This window comes from Furipterus horrens, unplaced genomic scaffold (assembly GCF_987537825.1).
Source record: "Furipterus horrens unplaced genomic scaffold, mFurHor1.1.pri manual_scaffold_5, whole genome shotgun sequence".
Lineage (NCBI taxonomy): Eukaryota > Metazoa > Chordata > Mammalia > Chiroptera > Furipteridae > Furipterus > Furipterus horrens.
The window spans coordinates 45,608,660-45,622,463 of NW_028327175.1; the positions used below are offsets into that span (position 1 = coordinate 45,608,660).

Sequence of the window (13,804 nt, forward strand, 5' to 3'; positions counted from 1 at the left end):
TCAGTCTTTGTTAATTTGCTCAGTTAAATCTGCAGATCTGCAGATACATACGTGCTAAAATATTTGAAAATTTTTAATAAACAGATTTTATCTCCTCTACAACTCATTGATATTAAGCATTTAAATGCCCTGGTTTTATTTGAGCACACGATAACATCTGCAGTCATCGAAACTAGAGTCTCACATTTTTTCAAGGTCTAAAAATTGCCTGCAACAAGTAATTTAATGAAAACACATAGAATTTCAAAAAAAAGATATCCAAGTTATCTAAAATGTATAAGTATAATTAGTTCAATGAACACCTGATGCACTTTCATTTCTATTACTTATTCATTTAAACTAGAATTTCAGTGTCTGCCTTTTAGGATAAAAACTTCTTTATGAAATTACTGGACTCTCTTCTATTGAGAAAATTGTAGCTTTAAATGCCAAAACTTTCAAATACAATTTATTTTGTATATGTAAATATCTTTTTATTCAGAACTTTAAAGCTATTTAACTGATGATCACATCTATTAAAAATTTAAACTAAAAATTGCCTATATACTTGTGTAGCTTCTGGTTCCTATATAATACTATGTTGCAAAGCTTTTACAGATATACACAATATTGTGCTCAAATGTCAGTAGAAATTGTTTGAAGTGGGAAGCTCAAAACTAAAAAGTTCTATAAAATTACCCTAAGGTAACTGTGGCTTTAATTTTAAATAGACTCAATGATCATCTAAATGGAATGGAATTATATTTGAAAATGTATACCAAAGTGACTTCTTTCATTTGTAGTCATTTTAAAATAACTTCTCATCTCCTCTAACACTGCTTTTGTTAAATTCTGTTTGAAAATATTTGCCTTTTCTGTAATGGGTTTGTTACTTCTCTCACATAGAAACTTTTTTACTAGAAAGAAACTAAGGGGACAACTGAGGCCAATTCTTTTGGTGGATTTTCTTTGAAAATTAAGCATTTTATTTCTGAAAAAGTGTAAAATCTTACATTACAATAGTACAATTGCCAGTAAAATTTACAATACTCCTTGTAAAGAATATGCAGTAAGTACAAAATAAAAATTCCGCATGTCTATTATGATACAAAACACAGGTTAAAATAAGAAATAATTTTGACTTTTTTCCTTGTGTAAACACGTTAATCGTCTTTTTCCTTTCCATGAAAAAGTACACCAGACAAGTGTTCTCAAATAAAAATTATTGCTTTGCTGATATTCTTCAGGGCCTTTATTATTTCTGTGTTCGTCTTTTGAACACTGATTTTTTTTAAACGCCTGGACCTGAGAATCTCTAGACCTCAAAAAGGCTTAGAATTTTTAAGCGCTTCCCAAAGTCAAGGAAGCCCCTGTGCCTACACAGGGCGGACTCCACCAGCACCCTCTTCCTCCCCACCCCAGGGCCAGGGGCTGCAGCATAGGGCGACTTTGCATAAATAGAGGGACCCGCAAAGCCAGAGAGCGCGCCGAGCTGTTGCCGAACACAGTCTTGTCTGAGAATCCGAGGCGGCAAAAATGCGAGCGCGAGGTCAGGAGGGGCCGCGCCGGCAGGAGCGAACAAAACACCCAACCACCAAGATGAAAAAAAGGAGCAGGATTCCTACCTTCGGTTTCTCAAGCGCGCTAACAGAGCGTTATTAACCATTTGAAATCCTAGCAGTAAAGTTCTCGACACTGGACAGGGCAGTCCCCGGGTGCAGAGTCCCCAGGGCGGCCGACGAGGAGACGGAGGAGGCGGCGGCGGCCGCGGCGGCCACGAGGGACCGAGTGAGCGCGGCGGCCGGACCCACGGCCGCCTGAGCCGCGCAGCCGCCGGGTCCGGGCGCGGGCGCCGCCGCGGGCGATGGAGACGGCGAGGCCTGCGCGACGGCGGCGGCCTGCGCGGCGGCAGCGGCGGCGGCGGCGGGACCCAGGCTGCCCCCTATGATGCTCTCGATGGAGAAGGGCGAGCGCGCCAGAGCCGCGGCGCCCGGGCCTCCCGCCTTCGCCGCGGAGGCCTGCAGAGGCCCGGGCAGGGCGGTGCCAAGCGGAGGCGGCCGGTAGCCGAAGGCGGTCCGGGCCAGTTCGGCGGCCGCGCCGTGCGGCGGCGGGGGCGGCGGGGGCGAGTGCGGGTGGAAGGCGGCGGCGGCGGCTGCGGCGGCGGCGAAGAGCGCGGAGGGCGGCGCGTAGGGCGGCAGCTGCAGGCCGTAGCTGCAGGCGTAAGGGCCATAGCCGTAGGCGTGCGGGGGTGGCGGCGGCGCGGGCGGGAAGAGCGCAGCGGCGGCGGCGGCGGCGTGGTCGCCCGCGCCCCCCACGGCCCCAGCGCCCCTGAGCAGCAGCGACTCGGCGGCGGCGGCGGCGTTGGGTGGGAGCAGCGGCTGCCGCTTGAAGCGCTTCCTCCGGCGCAGGAAGCTGCCGTTGTCGAACATGTCGGCGGACTCGGGGTCCAGCGTCCAGTAGTTGCCCTTGCCGGGGTTGCCGGGCTCGCGGGGGATCTTGACGAAGCAGTCGTTGAGCGAGAGGTTGTGGCGAATGCTGTTCTGCCAGGCGGGGAACTTCTCCCGGTAGTAGGGGAAGCGGCCGCTGATGAACTCGCAGATCTCGCTCAGCGTCAGGCGCTTCTTGGGGCTCTGCAGGATGGCCATGGTGATGAGCGCGATGTACGAGTAGGGCGGCTTCACCAGCGGATTCTTGGCGCCGCCGCCCGCGCTCCCGCTCCCGCCCGCGCTCCCGCCCCCGCCGGCCCCGGCCCCTGTCGCCGGGGCTGGGCCCGGGGGCGCCGGAGAGCCCCCAGCCTGCGGGGCCAGCAGGATGTCATCGTCGTCGTCCTCCTCCTCCAGGTCCTCTAGTTCGTCCTCGCCGGCGTACGAGCGCCGCCGCCGCCGCCGCCGCCGCGCGGGGACAACCAGCTGGGGCCCGCCACCACCGCCCTCGTCGTCCTCCTCTTCCTCGTCGTCTTCGTCCTCGCCCTCCCCCACGACGTCGATATCTGTCTCCTCGGCTAGGCCGGAGGCATCGGACATCTCCGTGCTCAGGGTCATAGCTGTCGCGCTGCGACGTTGAGGCGGCGCATAGGGGCACCGGGCTCTGGGCTCCCGCCGCTCCCCAGCCCGGGTCCCAGGCGGCGGACCGGGCCCCTGGGCGCCACGCTGGGGGCGCGGCCGCTACTCCAGCCGCGCTCCGGGGCTGCCCGGCGGTGACTGAGACTTTGCACTGCGAGTTTGTAACTCCTGCGCTGCCGCGGTTGTCCCGCGGTCTCTGCGCCCCCTTGGCTCCGCGCGCACCCGGGCCTGGAAGAGGACTTGACCTTCGCCTCTCGGGGAGCCCCTTGCCGGGCCAGTTGAGTAGGGGGTGACAGGACCCTGGGCAAGCAAGTCTGAGCTTTGGAGCGCCCGGGAGGGTGCGGGACGGGTGAGTCTAGGGACAGAGCTCGGCGAGTGGAGGGCTGAGACCAGGAGGGGGCGGACCTCTACGCAGCTTATAGCAGAAGGAGGCCTGTCACATGGTGTGCACGTCAGAGCGCTACCGAAGGAAGGGAAAGGAAGCCTAGGAAATCAGCCCTGCTCTGGAGAGAAAGTTAGAGCAGGAACTGAGAGAGAGAGAGCAGGAGAGCGGACTCTGCCATTCCTTGCCAAAAGGGCTAAGACCCGAATTACGCGCTGACCCGCGGTGGTCTGGACCTAAGACACAAGTTAAGAGTTCCCAGCCTCTGTCTCTTCTATTGGCCTTCAACCCTCATTTCAGAAGCACTCTCTTGACGCGATGGTTTGACCACTCCACGGCCTGTAGCAGCCGTCCAGCCGGGACATAACAGCACCCTGACCTCTGAGGTGGTCCTTGGGGAAGGCTCTGAGGTTTGTTGGATTATCCCATTCCCTCTAGATAGGACGAGTGGCTCCCCATCGAATCTGATGAGAACCCCCACTCTTTCCCAGTTGAAGCACAATAATTGTTTATTGACCTTTTAACCTGTCTCTTTTGGTTCTTCTCCAAAGACGTTTGTTTTCTACCATCTGTTAATAAAAATGCTCGTAGGCTGGCATTTTAGTCGCTTATTTGCTATTGAATGCCCTAGAAACTTGACAGCTAAACTAAGCCACTCTAATGAGAGGACCTGAAAACTGAATGCAGAAAAGAAATAGAAACACTTAGTGAAAATCCAGATATACAGACACACACACACACACACACACACACACACAAACTGCACCTAGAAATGACTCAAAATTTTTTTTTCATAATGAGGTAAGGGACTCTATAGTTAACAGTGAGAGGAACATTGTAATCCACACTTCACAGTAATCTCCAGATACTTGAATTACTATAATGTATACTGTACTCACATCTCAGGCGGGCTTAATAGAAATTACAATGATAAATACAAAATTTTCAGACCCAGTTTTTAAATGTTTTTTGAGCCCTGACTGGTGTGGCTCAGTTGGTTGGGCGTTCTTAGAAAAGCAAAAAGTTGCTGGTTGATTCTGGGTAGGTCAGGGCACAGGCTTGGGTTACAGTTCTGCCCCCCCATGCAGCCGATCATGTTTCTCTCCCTCTCTTTGTCCCTCCCTTCCCCTCTCTCTAAAAATAAATAAAGTCTTAAAAAAGATAAATGTTTTCTTAAAATTCATTGAATATTACCAATAGCTACTGGTGAAAAGAAACAATGTTTTTTTAAAAAAAAATAAGATTCAAGTTCTGGTCAACTCATTTTCTTTTCAGGTGACAGGCAAGTTAGTGCAAATAATTCAAATATGATTCTATTTTGAGTGTTCTGAGGTTTGTCACAAACTTTTGGCTAGTGAAAAATTCTAATAGCTGTGGAATTCACATTCACATAGCCTTACCTTTTGGATTTCGGCATTTCCTAAAACACTTCTTCTATTTCAAAGGGAGGGGGATTTACCTAAAATTTCTAGCTTTCTCGTTATAAAATGACCACTTGACGAGAACTGAGAATCAAAACTCAATGGCTTTCCATAGGAACAATCATCATCTGCTCTGTGTATGCCATTTTATGGACCAAGTACTTTTCACATTTTGAAACGTTTCATTATTCCCCTTATCAATCACAGAGCCTCAAAAATAAACTATTCCCCCATTTAAGACTTCTTTTAAAATCGAGTTTTTGTTGCTGAGAACGGCTACCAACCAGTTACACTTACAAATGACCCATAAAGTTCATCATAGATTTGAAAGATCTATGAGAATGTCTCAAAGTTCTAAATAAATTATTTTTCATTTACTCTCGTTTGATATATGGCTGAACCATTTAATTATTGTAATTGGTTCAGGATTAACCTGAGCCAACATTAATCAGCACTATTAATCAGGCATTACATTGCTTTGTTGATGTAGCCAGGAGTCCTTACCAAAGAGTTCACTTTTACATTTGAAAGTTTAAGTTTTATAAGTACGGCTCAATCGATATCTAAATAAACACCATGATTTTCGTTGGACTGGGGGTTGGTGTGTGGCGAAGTATTTAAAGATGAAACGGAGAGGAAGAATTTGTTCGCCGACCATTAGTTACATCAGATGATCAGTTACAGCCGTCATCCCGTCGTTGTTATCACCGCCCTGAACTTGTCTGGCACGGTGATTGACCTGGCGTGCCGTTTGTAACTGTCTGAAGGTCCCTCACCAAAGGGTGAAAGGGCTGTTCCCTGAAAAAAATTTTTTTTTTTTTTTAATTTTGTTAACGTGGCAAATTATCTTCTGACCATTCAGGAAAAAGTGTTAGGATTTACTGAAGGTCAGAACGGAAGATCGACCTCGGAGAACCGCTGCAGGGACAACAGTGTTAACAGATTTGGCTGAGCTTTACTAAAGCCCCACATTTGGGCAGTCCACTTGCTTTGTTTGTTTTAGTTAACCTACACATTTGTATGTGACTTTTAGCTCTGCGCTCGTAAAGTTTCCCAAGTGCGAAAACCCAAGCATTTTCTTTCTCGAGCGCCCCCCTTTTGCCCCTCTTGTCCCCCACCCCACAGCCCTCCCTCCCTAATGCGCACCCAGGTCTCTGCCGAGACTGGGCACACCACCCCACCTCCTCAAGCTGGTAGAGGGGACGAGACACCTTTCCTTGAGGGGGCGACGCCCCCTCTCCTGTGCGTTCAGCTGGGTTGGACACGTAAATTGGCAGGGCGCCTGCGGGGCCCGGTGGAGACCGCGTGAGGGAGGGCCGCCCCCTGGCGGTGGCACGGCGCCGGGCTGGCCCTGGGGCTGGCAGAAATCCGGAGTTCGCCAAGCAGCTGGCGTTTTGCTTCATTCCCACTGAGCTTTGGGTGCCAGGCCCCTTTTTTTTTATTCTTTGAGGCTCACCTCTCCTTCTCTGGGGCGACTGGGCAGGCGCGGAGGCATTTCTTGGACTACTGGTTGCGGTCGTTTAGGGGGCTGCAGGAGCCCCCCAGAGGGTTACCGAAATTATGTGCCACAGGAGCAAGGGGGGGCGCCGCCTCAGCCCGTTGCCCTCGAGCCCCGGACCAAGAGTTCCGTAAAGTCCAGGAACCTCCTAAGATGGGCAAAGGCTGGCGGAGACCCGGGGCCTAACCGTTGATGATTCCTCTCTCAGCCTCTAAGCGCAGCCTGGAAGTTGACTCAAGAAAGTGGACCTAATTATAAAAAAAAAAAAAAAAGGAAGTGGACCTGAACATGCTTCTAAAGGGCAACTACTATGGGTCGCGTCCCTCCTCCAAGAGTCATTCCACAAGCCTGTATTGAAATACTTTGTGGTTGGCACTGGGTTCTGGAGAGAAAAGAAGAAAACAGGAGTCCCTGGTGTGAGAGTACTCATAGTCTCATGCGGGAGCAAGGTAAATAGATAATTATTATGTCCAATAAGTGCTTTCTGAATCCCCTAGCTGAGAGGAGCGATGCTTCGGGTCCCTGCCAGTTGTCTGCTCTTTCTTTCATCCTACGCTGCCTCCATTGTGGCTGTACTTTCTCTTTTTAAACTCAAACGTCTGCAGGCCAAAAAAGAGCTCCTTGGTTTTTTGTTTGTGGTTCTTTGTATGTTTCGAGTGTGTGTTAAAATATACATAGCGTAACATTTACCAAGTTAAGTGTACAGTTCGGAGTCATTAAGTACACTCACAATGGTGCACTGTTTCCATCATGGCAAACTGAAACTGTGCCCATTAAAGAATAACTCTCATTCCTCCCACCCCACTCCACCCCAGCTCCTTGGCAACCATGATTCTGCTTCCCTTCCATATGGCTTTGACTATTCTAGTACCTCATATAAGCAGAATTCTACAATATATGCCCTTTGTGTCTGGCTTATTTCACTTAACATAATGTCTTCAGTGTTCATCCATGTTCTAGCCTGTGGCAGAATTTCATTCCTTTACAGGCTGAATAATATTCCATTGTACATATGTACCACGTTTTGTTGACCTGTCCATCAGTTGATGGACTTCGAGTTGTGTCCTTTTTTGTTCGTTTTTGAACCTCCACTCACCTAGCTCTTTGTAACACTTTGCAGAAAATAGGCACTCAATAAAGGTTTTTTTGTACATTTTCCTATACCTTTTCACCTCAGAAATCCTCAAAGAAACTCCATTGTCCTAACAGAGCACACACTTTAGTAAAGTCTCAGTAATGGTTTCTACTGTGCCCTTCTGAATTTGTAACCTCAACTTGCTTACAATTTTGAGACTTTCAGACTTATATTGTGTTCAGTGAAATAGTAGGAATTAGGACTCCACCAAAATTGGTTTCAGACAAAATTGTGATCACCCCCCCCACACACACACACACACAACACACATATGCTTTTCATATCCTTTTTATGCCTTGTTACCTGTCTTATTTCCTGGGACCCCAAGATGGCCTTAAAAGTTTTCTCTGGGCCCTCACTGGATTGCTGAGTTGGTTGGACCATCATCCCATACACTAAAAGGTTACAGGTTTGATTCCAGTCAGGGCACATACCTATGTTGCTGGGTGCATTGGGGAGGCTGATGTTTCTTTCTCACTTTTTTTTTGTTTAGTATATTTTGTTGGTTATGTTATTACAGTTGTCCCAACTTCTTTTCCCTTTGCTCCCCTCTGCCCAGTTAACCCCCTACCTTCCAGCAATCCCACTTCCCTTCGTTCATGTCCATGGATCACGCATGTAAGTTCTTTGGCTTCACCTTTTCTGGTAATATTCTTAATATCCCCCTGTCTATCTTATACCTACCAATTTTGCTTCTTAATCCCTGCATCATTTCCTCCTCTCTCCCCCTCACGCTCCCAACTGATACCCCTCTAAATAATCCTCATACATATGTTTCTGTTCTTATTCTGGTTGTTTGCTTAGTTTGTCTTTGGGTTTGTTCTTTTTTTTTTTTTTTTAGATTCTGTTGTTGATTCTTGTGAGTTTATTGTCATTTTAATGTTCATAAGTTTGATCTTCTTTTTCTTAAATAAGTCCCTTTAACATTTCGTATAATAATGGTCTGGTACTGATGAACTCATTTAACTTTACCTTGTCTGGGAAGCACTTTATCTGCCCTTCCATTCTAAATGATAGCTTTGCTGGGTAATCTAGGCTGTAGGTCCTTGCTTTTCATCACTTTGAATACTCTTTGCCAGTCCCTTCTTGCTTGCAAAGTTTCTTTTGAGAAATCAGCTGAGAGTCTTATAGGCACCCCTTTGTAGGTAACTCTCTGCTTTTCTCTTGCTACTTTTAAGATTCTTTATCTTGAAACTTTGGCATTTTAATCATGATGTGTCTTGATGTGGTCCTCCCTGGGTCTAGCTTGTTTGGGTCTCTCTGTGCTTCCTGGATTGTATGTCTATTTCCTTTGCCAAATTAGGGAAATTTCCCTTTATTATTTTTTCACATAAGCTTTCAATTTCTTGCTCTTTTTCTTCTCCTTCTGGCACCCCTATGATTTGGATGTTGTCATGTTTAAAGTTGTGCCAGAGGTTCCTAAGCCTCTCCTCATTTTTTTCAATTCTTGTTTCCTCCTTCTGTACTGGTTGACTGTTTATTTCTTATGTTCCAAATAATTTATTTGAACCCTGGTTTCCTTTCATGTGGATTTTCCTTCATTTCTTACCTGTCATACTTAATCTTGTCTGTCAAGTCTGTGGGCATCATTATCACCAGTGTTTTGAACCCTGCATCTGTTAGGTTTGCTATCTCCTCGTCACTCAATTCTCTCACTGGAACCTTGATCTTCTCCCTCTTTTGGGCCCTATTTCTTTATCTCCTCAACTTGACAGCCTCCTGTGTTTGCCTCTGTGTCTTGAGTAGGGTTGTCACAGCTGTTATGTTGTAAGGTGCAGAGCCTTATGTATTTGTCAGCTCAGAGATGACCTACTTCACCACGTTGTGGCACTGTATGTGGTGCTGGGGAGTCTGAGAGGGAACAATGCTGCCTAATCAGAAGTCGGCTTTTTTCCACTAAACAAACAGACTCTGCTGAGGGACTGGCAATCCCCTCTGCCACCCAAACCCCCATTGGTTTTCAGAGTCAGAAGAAATGAGGCTTTATTTTCCCTTGGCTGTGGAACCATGAGCTTCCCAGTCTGGTCTGGGGCTGGGATAGTTCCTCAGGCAGAGGCAGATTAAGGTCGATTGAAGCCCCAGGCACAGAAGAAAATATTGGGCCCCTTAAAAAAAAGAGAGAGGGAAAATAAAAATATATGTTAACCATATTTTTTAATAAATAAAAAATATGTACTATTAATGTTTTATTTCCAATAAGATTTGAATATATTTATAATATAATTAATGATAGCATAATAATAATCACAAAGTTTTGAACTAATAGTTGAACAAATGTAGAAGTATAATTATAATTAATGATATTATACATATAATAGGAGTAACAATCAGAAATTTAAACAAAAAAATCAGAATTTTACTTGAATTTAAAATTACAAATGTGAAAATATTTAAATAAATTTTTTTCTTGCTGATGTAACAACAGCAATTAATTTTATCTTAATATAATTTCAACAATAGGAATTAATTTTATTTTAATATAATTTCAACTAACCTGAATATTTATTTATACCCACAGAAAACTATTTTTAAAACCATAAGTGAAACAAGTACATATCCACAAACTAATTTACGTCCCTGAATATTTGCATATATTGTAAGTCTGCACTGCAGGAGAACCTTTGTAAGTACAAAGTAGCAAATACGATTCTACTGCTCCGATGAGCGGTTGTGCAGCCACGCAGGGCCTATGCAGCGTAGTATGTGTATAGTATGCAGCGTAGTGATGAAATAATGAAAATAAGCGAATATAAATGTACTATCAGATTTTACCTCCAGTTGTAAACTTGTACTTAATTAAAATTGCACATACAAAATCAAACTTGGTGTCATTAGAAAGAAAGGTAAAGTTGGGGTTTTGCGGGGCCCTTCAGAAGTCAGGGCCCAGGGTGTGCACCATTAAGTCCGCCTCTGTCCTCAGGTTTCCTTCCTGACTTTTTTAATGTGTGGCTGCGCTTTCCATCTGATGGCCCCAGCCACTGTACTGCCACCACTGCATGTGCTGCGGCCACTGGTGTGGGTGCCTCTACTGCCAGTGCCACCCCTGGGCATCATTGCCCAGTGCCATGGGTAATACTGCCAGTGTTGCCACCCCCATTCCACTGGTGTCGCCGTCCCCGTGCTGCCAGAGCTACTGTCAGTGTCACCACCCCTGTGGTGGTTCTGCCACAGGTGCACCACACCGCTTCTTCTCCACCCCAGCTCTGCCCGTCCTGCCTGTCTGGAGGAGTATTTCTTCTGTTTTTCTTTGTTGGACTTCCCTTCAGTTTCTGGAACTCCTGATTTTTTTTTTTTTAATAGTTTTTAACATAGTTGTATTCCTTCTTAGTTGTGAAGGGGGGTGTACCATGTCTACCTATGCCTCCATCTTAGCTGGAAGTCCCCCATTTCTCTCTCACTTTAATGTTTCTCTCTCTTTCTCTCTTCTTCTCTCTAAAATCAATAATAAAATATCTTCCGGTGAGGATTTTTAAAAGACTTTTTAAGAGAATATTTCTTTAACAAAAAAAGATTTTATTTATTTTCAGAGAGAGGGAAAGGGAGGAAGAGAAGGAGAGAAAAATTGATACGTGAAAGAAACAGCGATTGGTTGCCCCTCACATGCCCACAACTGGGGACCTGGCCTGCAACCCAGGCATGTGCCCTGACTGGGAATCAGCTGGGTGACCTTTTGGTTTGTAGGCCAGTGCTTAATCCACTGAGCCATACCAGCTAGGAAGGATTTTTTTTTTTTTTTTTAAGTTTTCTCCAGTTGTCCAGGGCCCTCCATTTGGCATTCCCCTATGATGTAATATTACCTGCCATGAATGTTGGCTCACATATGCCACTGAACTAGTTTCAAGGTCACACTCACTGGCTGTGAAAACAGGTTCTAAGAGTTGCAGCCAGCTCTTGTGGAGGTAGCAATGACAGAGCAGAGCCCTCCATTAGTATGCTCCAGTTCAACAAGCCTCTCCCAACACCATGGGCCACACTCTCTTCACTTCCCAAATCTTTCTTCAGGGCCGCTTAGGTAGTCTGAAAATAAGTTCAAGGCAAACTGTTACTGGCTGACAGTGGTTGGTACCTCTCCCCCAAATAGGCACATTTTAACTTGGGAATTCTGTTGATAAAATGTCATAATCCAGTTTCAAGTGGTGGGTCTTCAGGCAATGTAGTTGGGAGGTGAGATTCCTTTGTGAAGAAGCTATTTTAGTGGCCTCCTGGGTCTTGCTAGGCAATCTATGCTTGCACAACCACCCCTTAAACAAGCATTTCATAGCATGGGCAGGATTCAGAAAGCCTCAAGAATTCAGGATGTCAGCAAAGGTCTAAATCTGTGTTTTGTAACAGCACAATTATTTACGTACACTGATGCAGGAATTTTCTTCACCACAGTTAACCTGGACTAGCCTTCTCACCCCAACACATACCGAAACAGAGATTTTTTAGCTCTGGATCTCAGTGGTTTGCAGTGGCACACGTTTAAATTTTGCACTCCAAAATCGAAAATTCAAATCGTTCTCTTAAAAAAATTTTTGTCATTTTTCTCCCCTCAATTACAGTTTACATTCAGCATTATTTTGTATTAGTTTCAGATGTACAGCATAGTGGTTACACAATCATATATTTTACAAAGTGTTCTCCCTGATAGTTCCAGTACTCACCTGGCACCCACATAGTTCTTACAATATTATTGACTGTATTCCCTGTGCTGGACTTTACATCCCTGTGACTATATTGCAATTACTAATTTGTAATTCTTAAACCCTTCCTTTTTCACACAGCCTCCCTAGCCACCCCCACTCCGGCAACCATGAGTCTGTTTTCTGTGTCTATTTCAATTTTTTTAGTTCATGTACATATTGTTTTTATAGATTCCACATATAAGTGAAACCATATGGTATTTGTCTTTCTGACTAACTTATTTTTCACTTAGCATAATACCCTCTAGATCCATCTATGCTGTTGCAAATGTTAAGATTTCATTCCTTTTATGGGAGAGTATATCCCATTGTATATATGTACCACTGCTTTTTTACCTACTTATTTATTGATGGACACTTGGGCTGCTTCCGTAGCTTGGCTATTGTAAATAATGCAATGAACATAGGGGTGCATATATTCTTTCAAATTACTGTTTTTTTGTTTTTTGTTTTTTGATATATATGCAGAAGTGGAATAGCTGAATCATAAGGCGGTTTCATTTTTAATTTTTTGAGAATCCTCTATACTGCTTTCCACAGTGGCTGGACCAATTTGCATTCCTACAAAAAGTGCACAAGGGTTCCCTGGTCTCCAAATCCTCACCAACACTTGTTGTTTGTAGATTTATTGGTGATAGGCTTTCTGACAGGGGTGAGGTGATACCTCATTGTGGTTTTAGTTTCCATTTCTTTGATGATTAGGGATGTTGAGCCCCTTTTCACATGTTTATTGGCCATCTGTATGTCCTCTTTGGAGAAGTGTCTGTTCAGGTTCTCTGCCCATTTTAAATTAAATTAAATTCTTTTTGGTGTTGAGTTGTATGAGTTCTTTATAAATTTTGGGTATTAACTTCTTACAGATGTATCACTGGTGAATATGTTCTTCCATTCAGTGGAAGAATGATGATTTACTTTGCCATACAAAAACTTTCTAGTTTGATGTAGTGCTGTTTGTTTATTTTCCTTGCCTGAGGAGATACATCAGAAAAAAATACTGCTAAGATAAATATGTGATGTTTTACTGTCTATGTATTCTTCTAAGAGTTTTATGGTTTCAAGTCTTATATTTAGGTCTTTACCCATTTTGAGTTTATCCTTGTATATGGTATAAGAAGGTAGTCATTTCATTTTTTTGCATGTATGTTTGTAATTTTTCCAACACCATTGATTGACTAGACTATCTTTACCGCATTGTATATTCTTGCCTCCTTTGTTAAATATGGACTGAACATATAGCTGTGGGTTTATTTCTGGGCTCTCTATTTTGTTCCATTGATCTGTCTGTTTTTATGCTGGTACCATGCTGTTTTGATTACTATAGCTTGTAGTATAGTTTGAGATCTGGTAGCATGATACCTCTAACTTTGTTCTTCTTTTTCTAAATTGCTGTGGCTATTTGGGATCTTTTGTGGTTCTATATAAATTTTTTGGATTATTTGTTCTAGTTCTGTGAAATACGCCTTTGGTATTTTGATGGGAATTGCATTGAATATATAGGTTGCTCTGGTAGTATGCACACTTGAATGATGTTAATTCTTCCTATCCATGAGCACAGTATATGCTTCCATTTATTTGTATCTTTTTCCATTTCTTTCTTCAGTGTCTTATAATTTAGCTCAGGTCTTTTACCTTCTTGGTTAAA

General features: G+C 44.5%; 1 protein-coding gene across 1 annotated transcript; it reads right to left on the reverse strand.

Annotated features, from left to right (window-relative positions):
• Positions 1–1,015: 1,015 nt before the first annotated feature.
• On the reverse strand, positions 1,016–3,237 carry FOXD1 (forkhead box D1). Its single transcript, XM_090278959.1, has one exon. It carries the CDS (start codon positions 3,018–3,020, stop codon positions 1,638–1,640), a length of 1,383 nt encoding a protein of 460 aa, XP_090135085.1. The 5' UTR covers positions 3,021–3,237; the 3' UTR covers positions 1,016–1,637.
• Positions 3,238–13,804: the final 10,567 nt, after the last annotated feature.

Coding starts and splice junctions, on each gene's coding strand:
- FOXD1 (XM_090278959.1), bottom strand. CDS start 3,020: ATGACCCTGAGCACGGAGATGTCCGATGCCTCCGGCCTAGCCGAGGAG.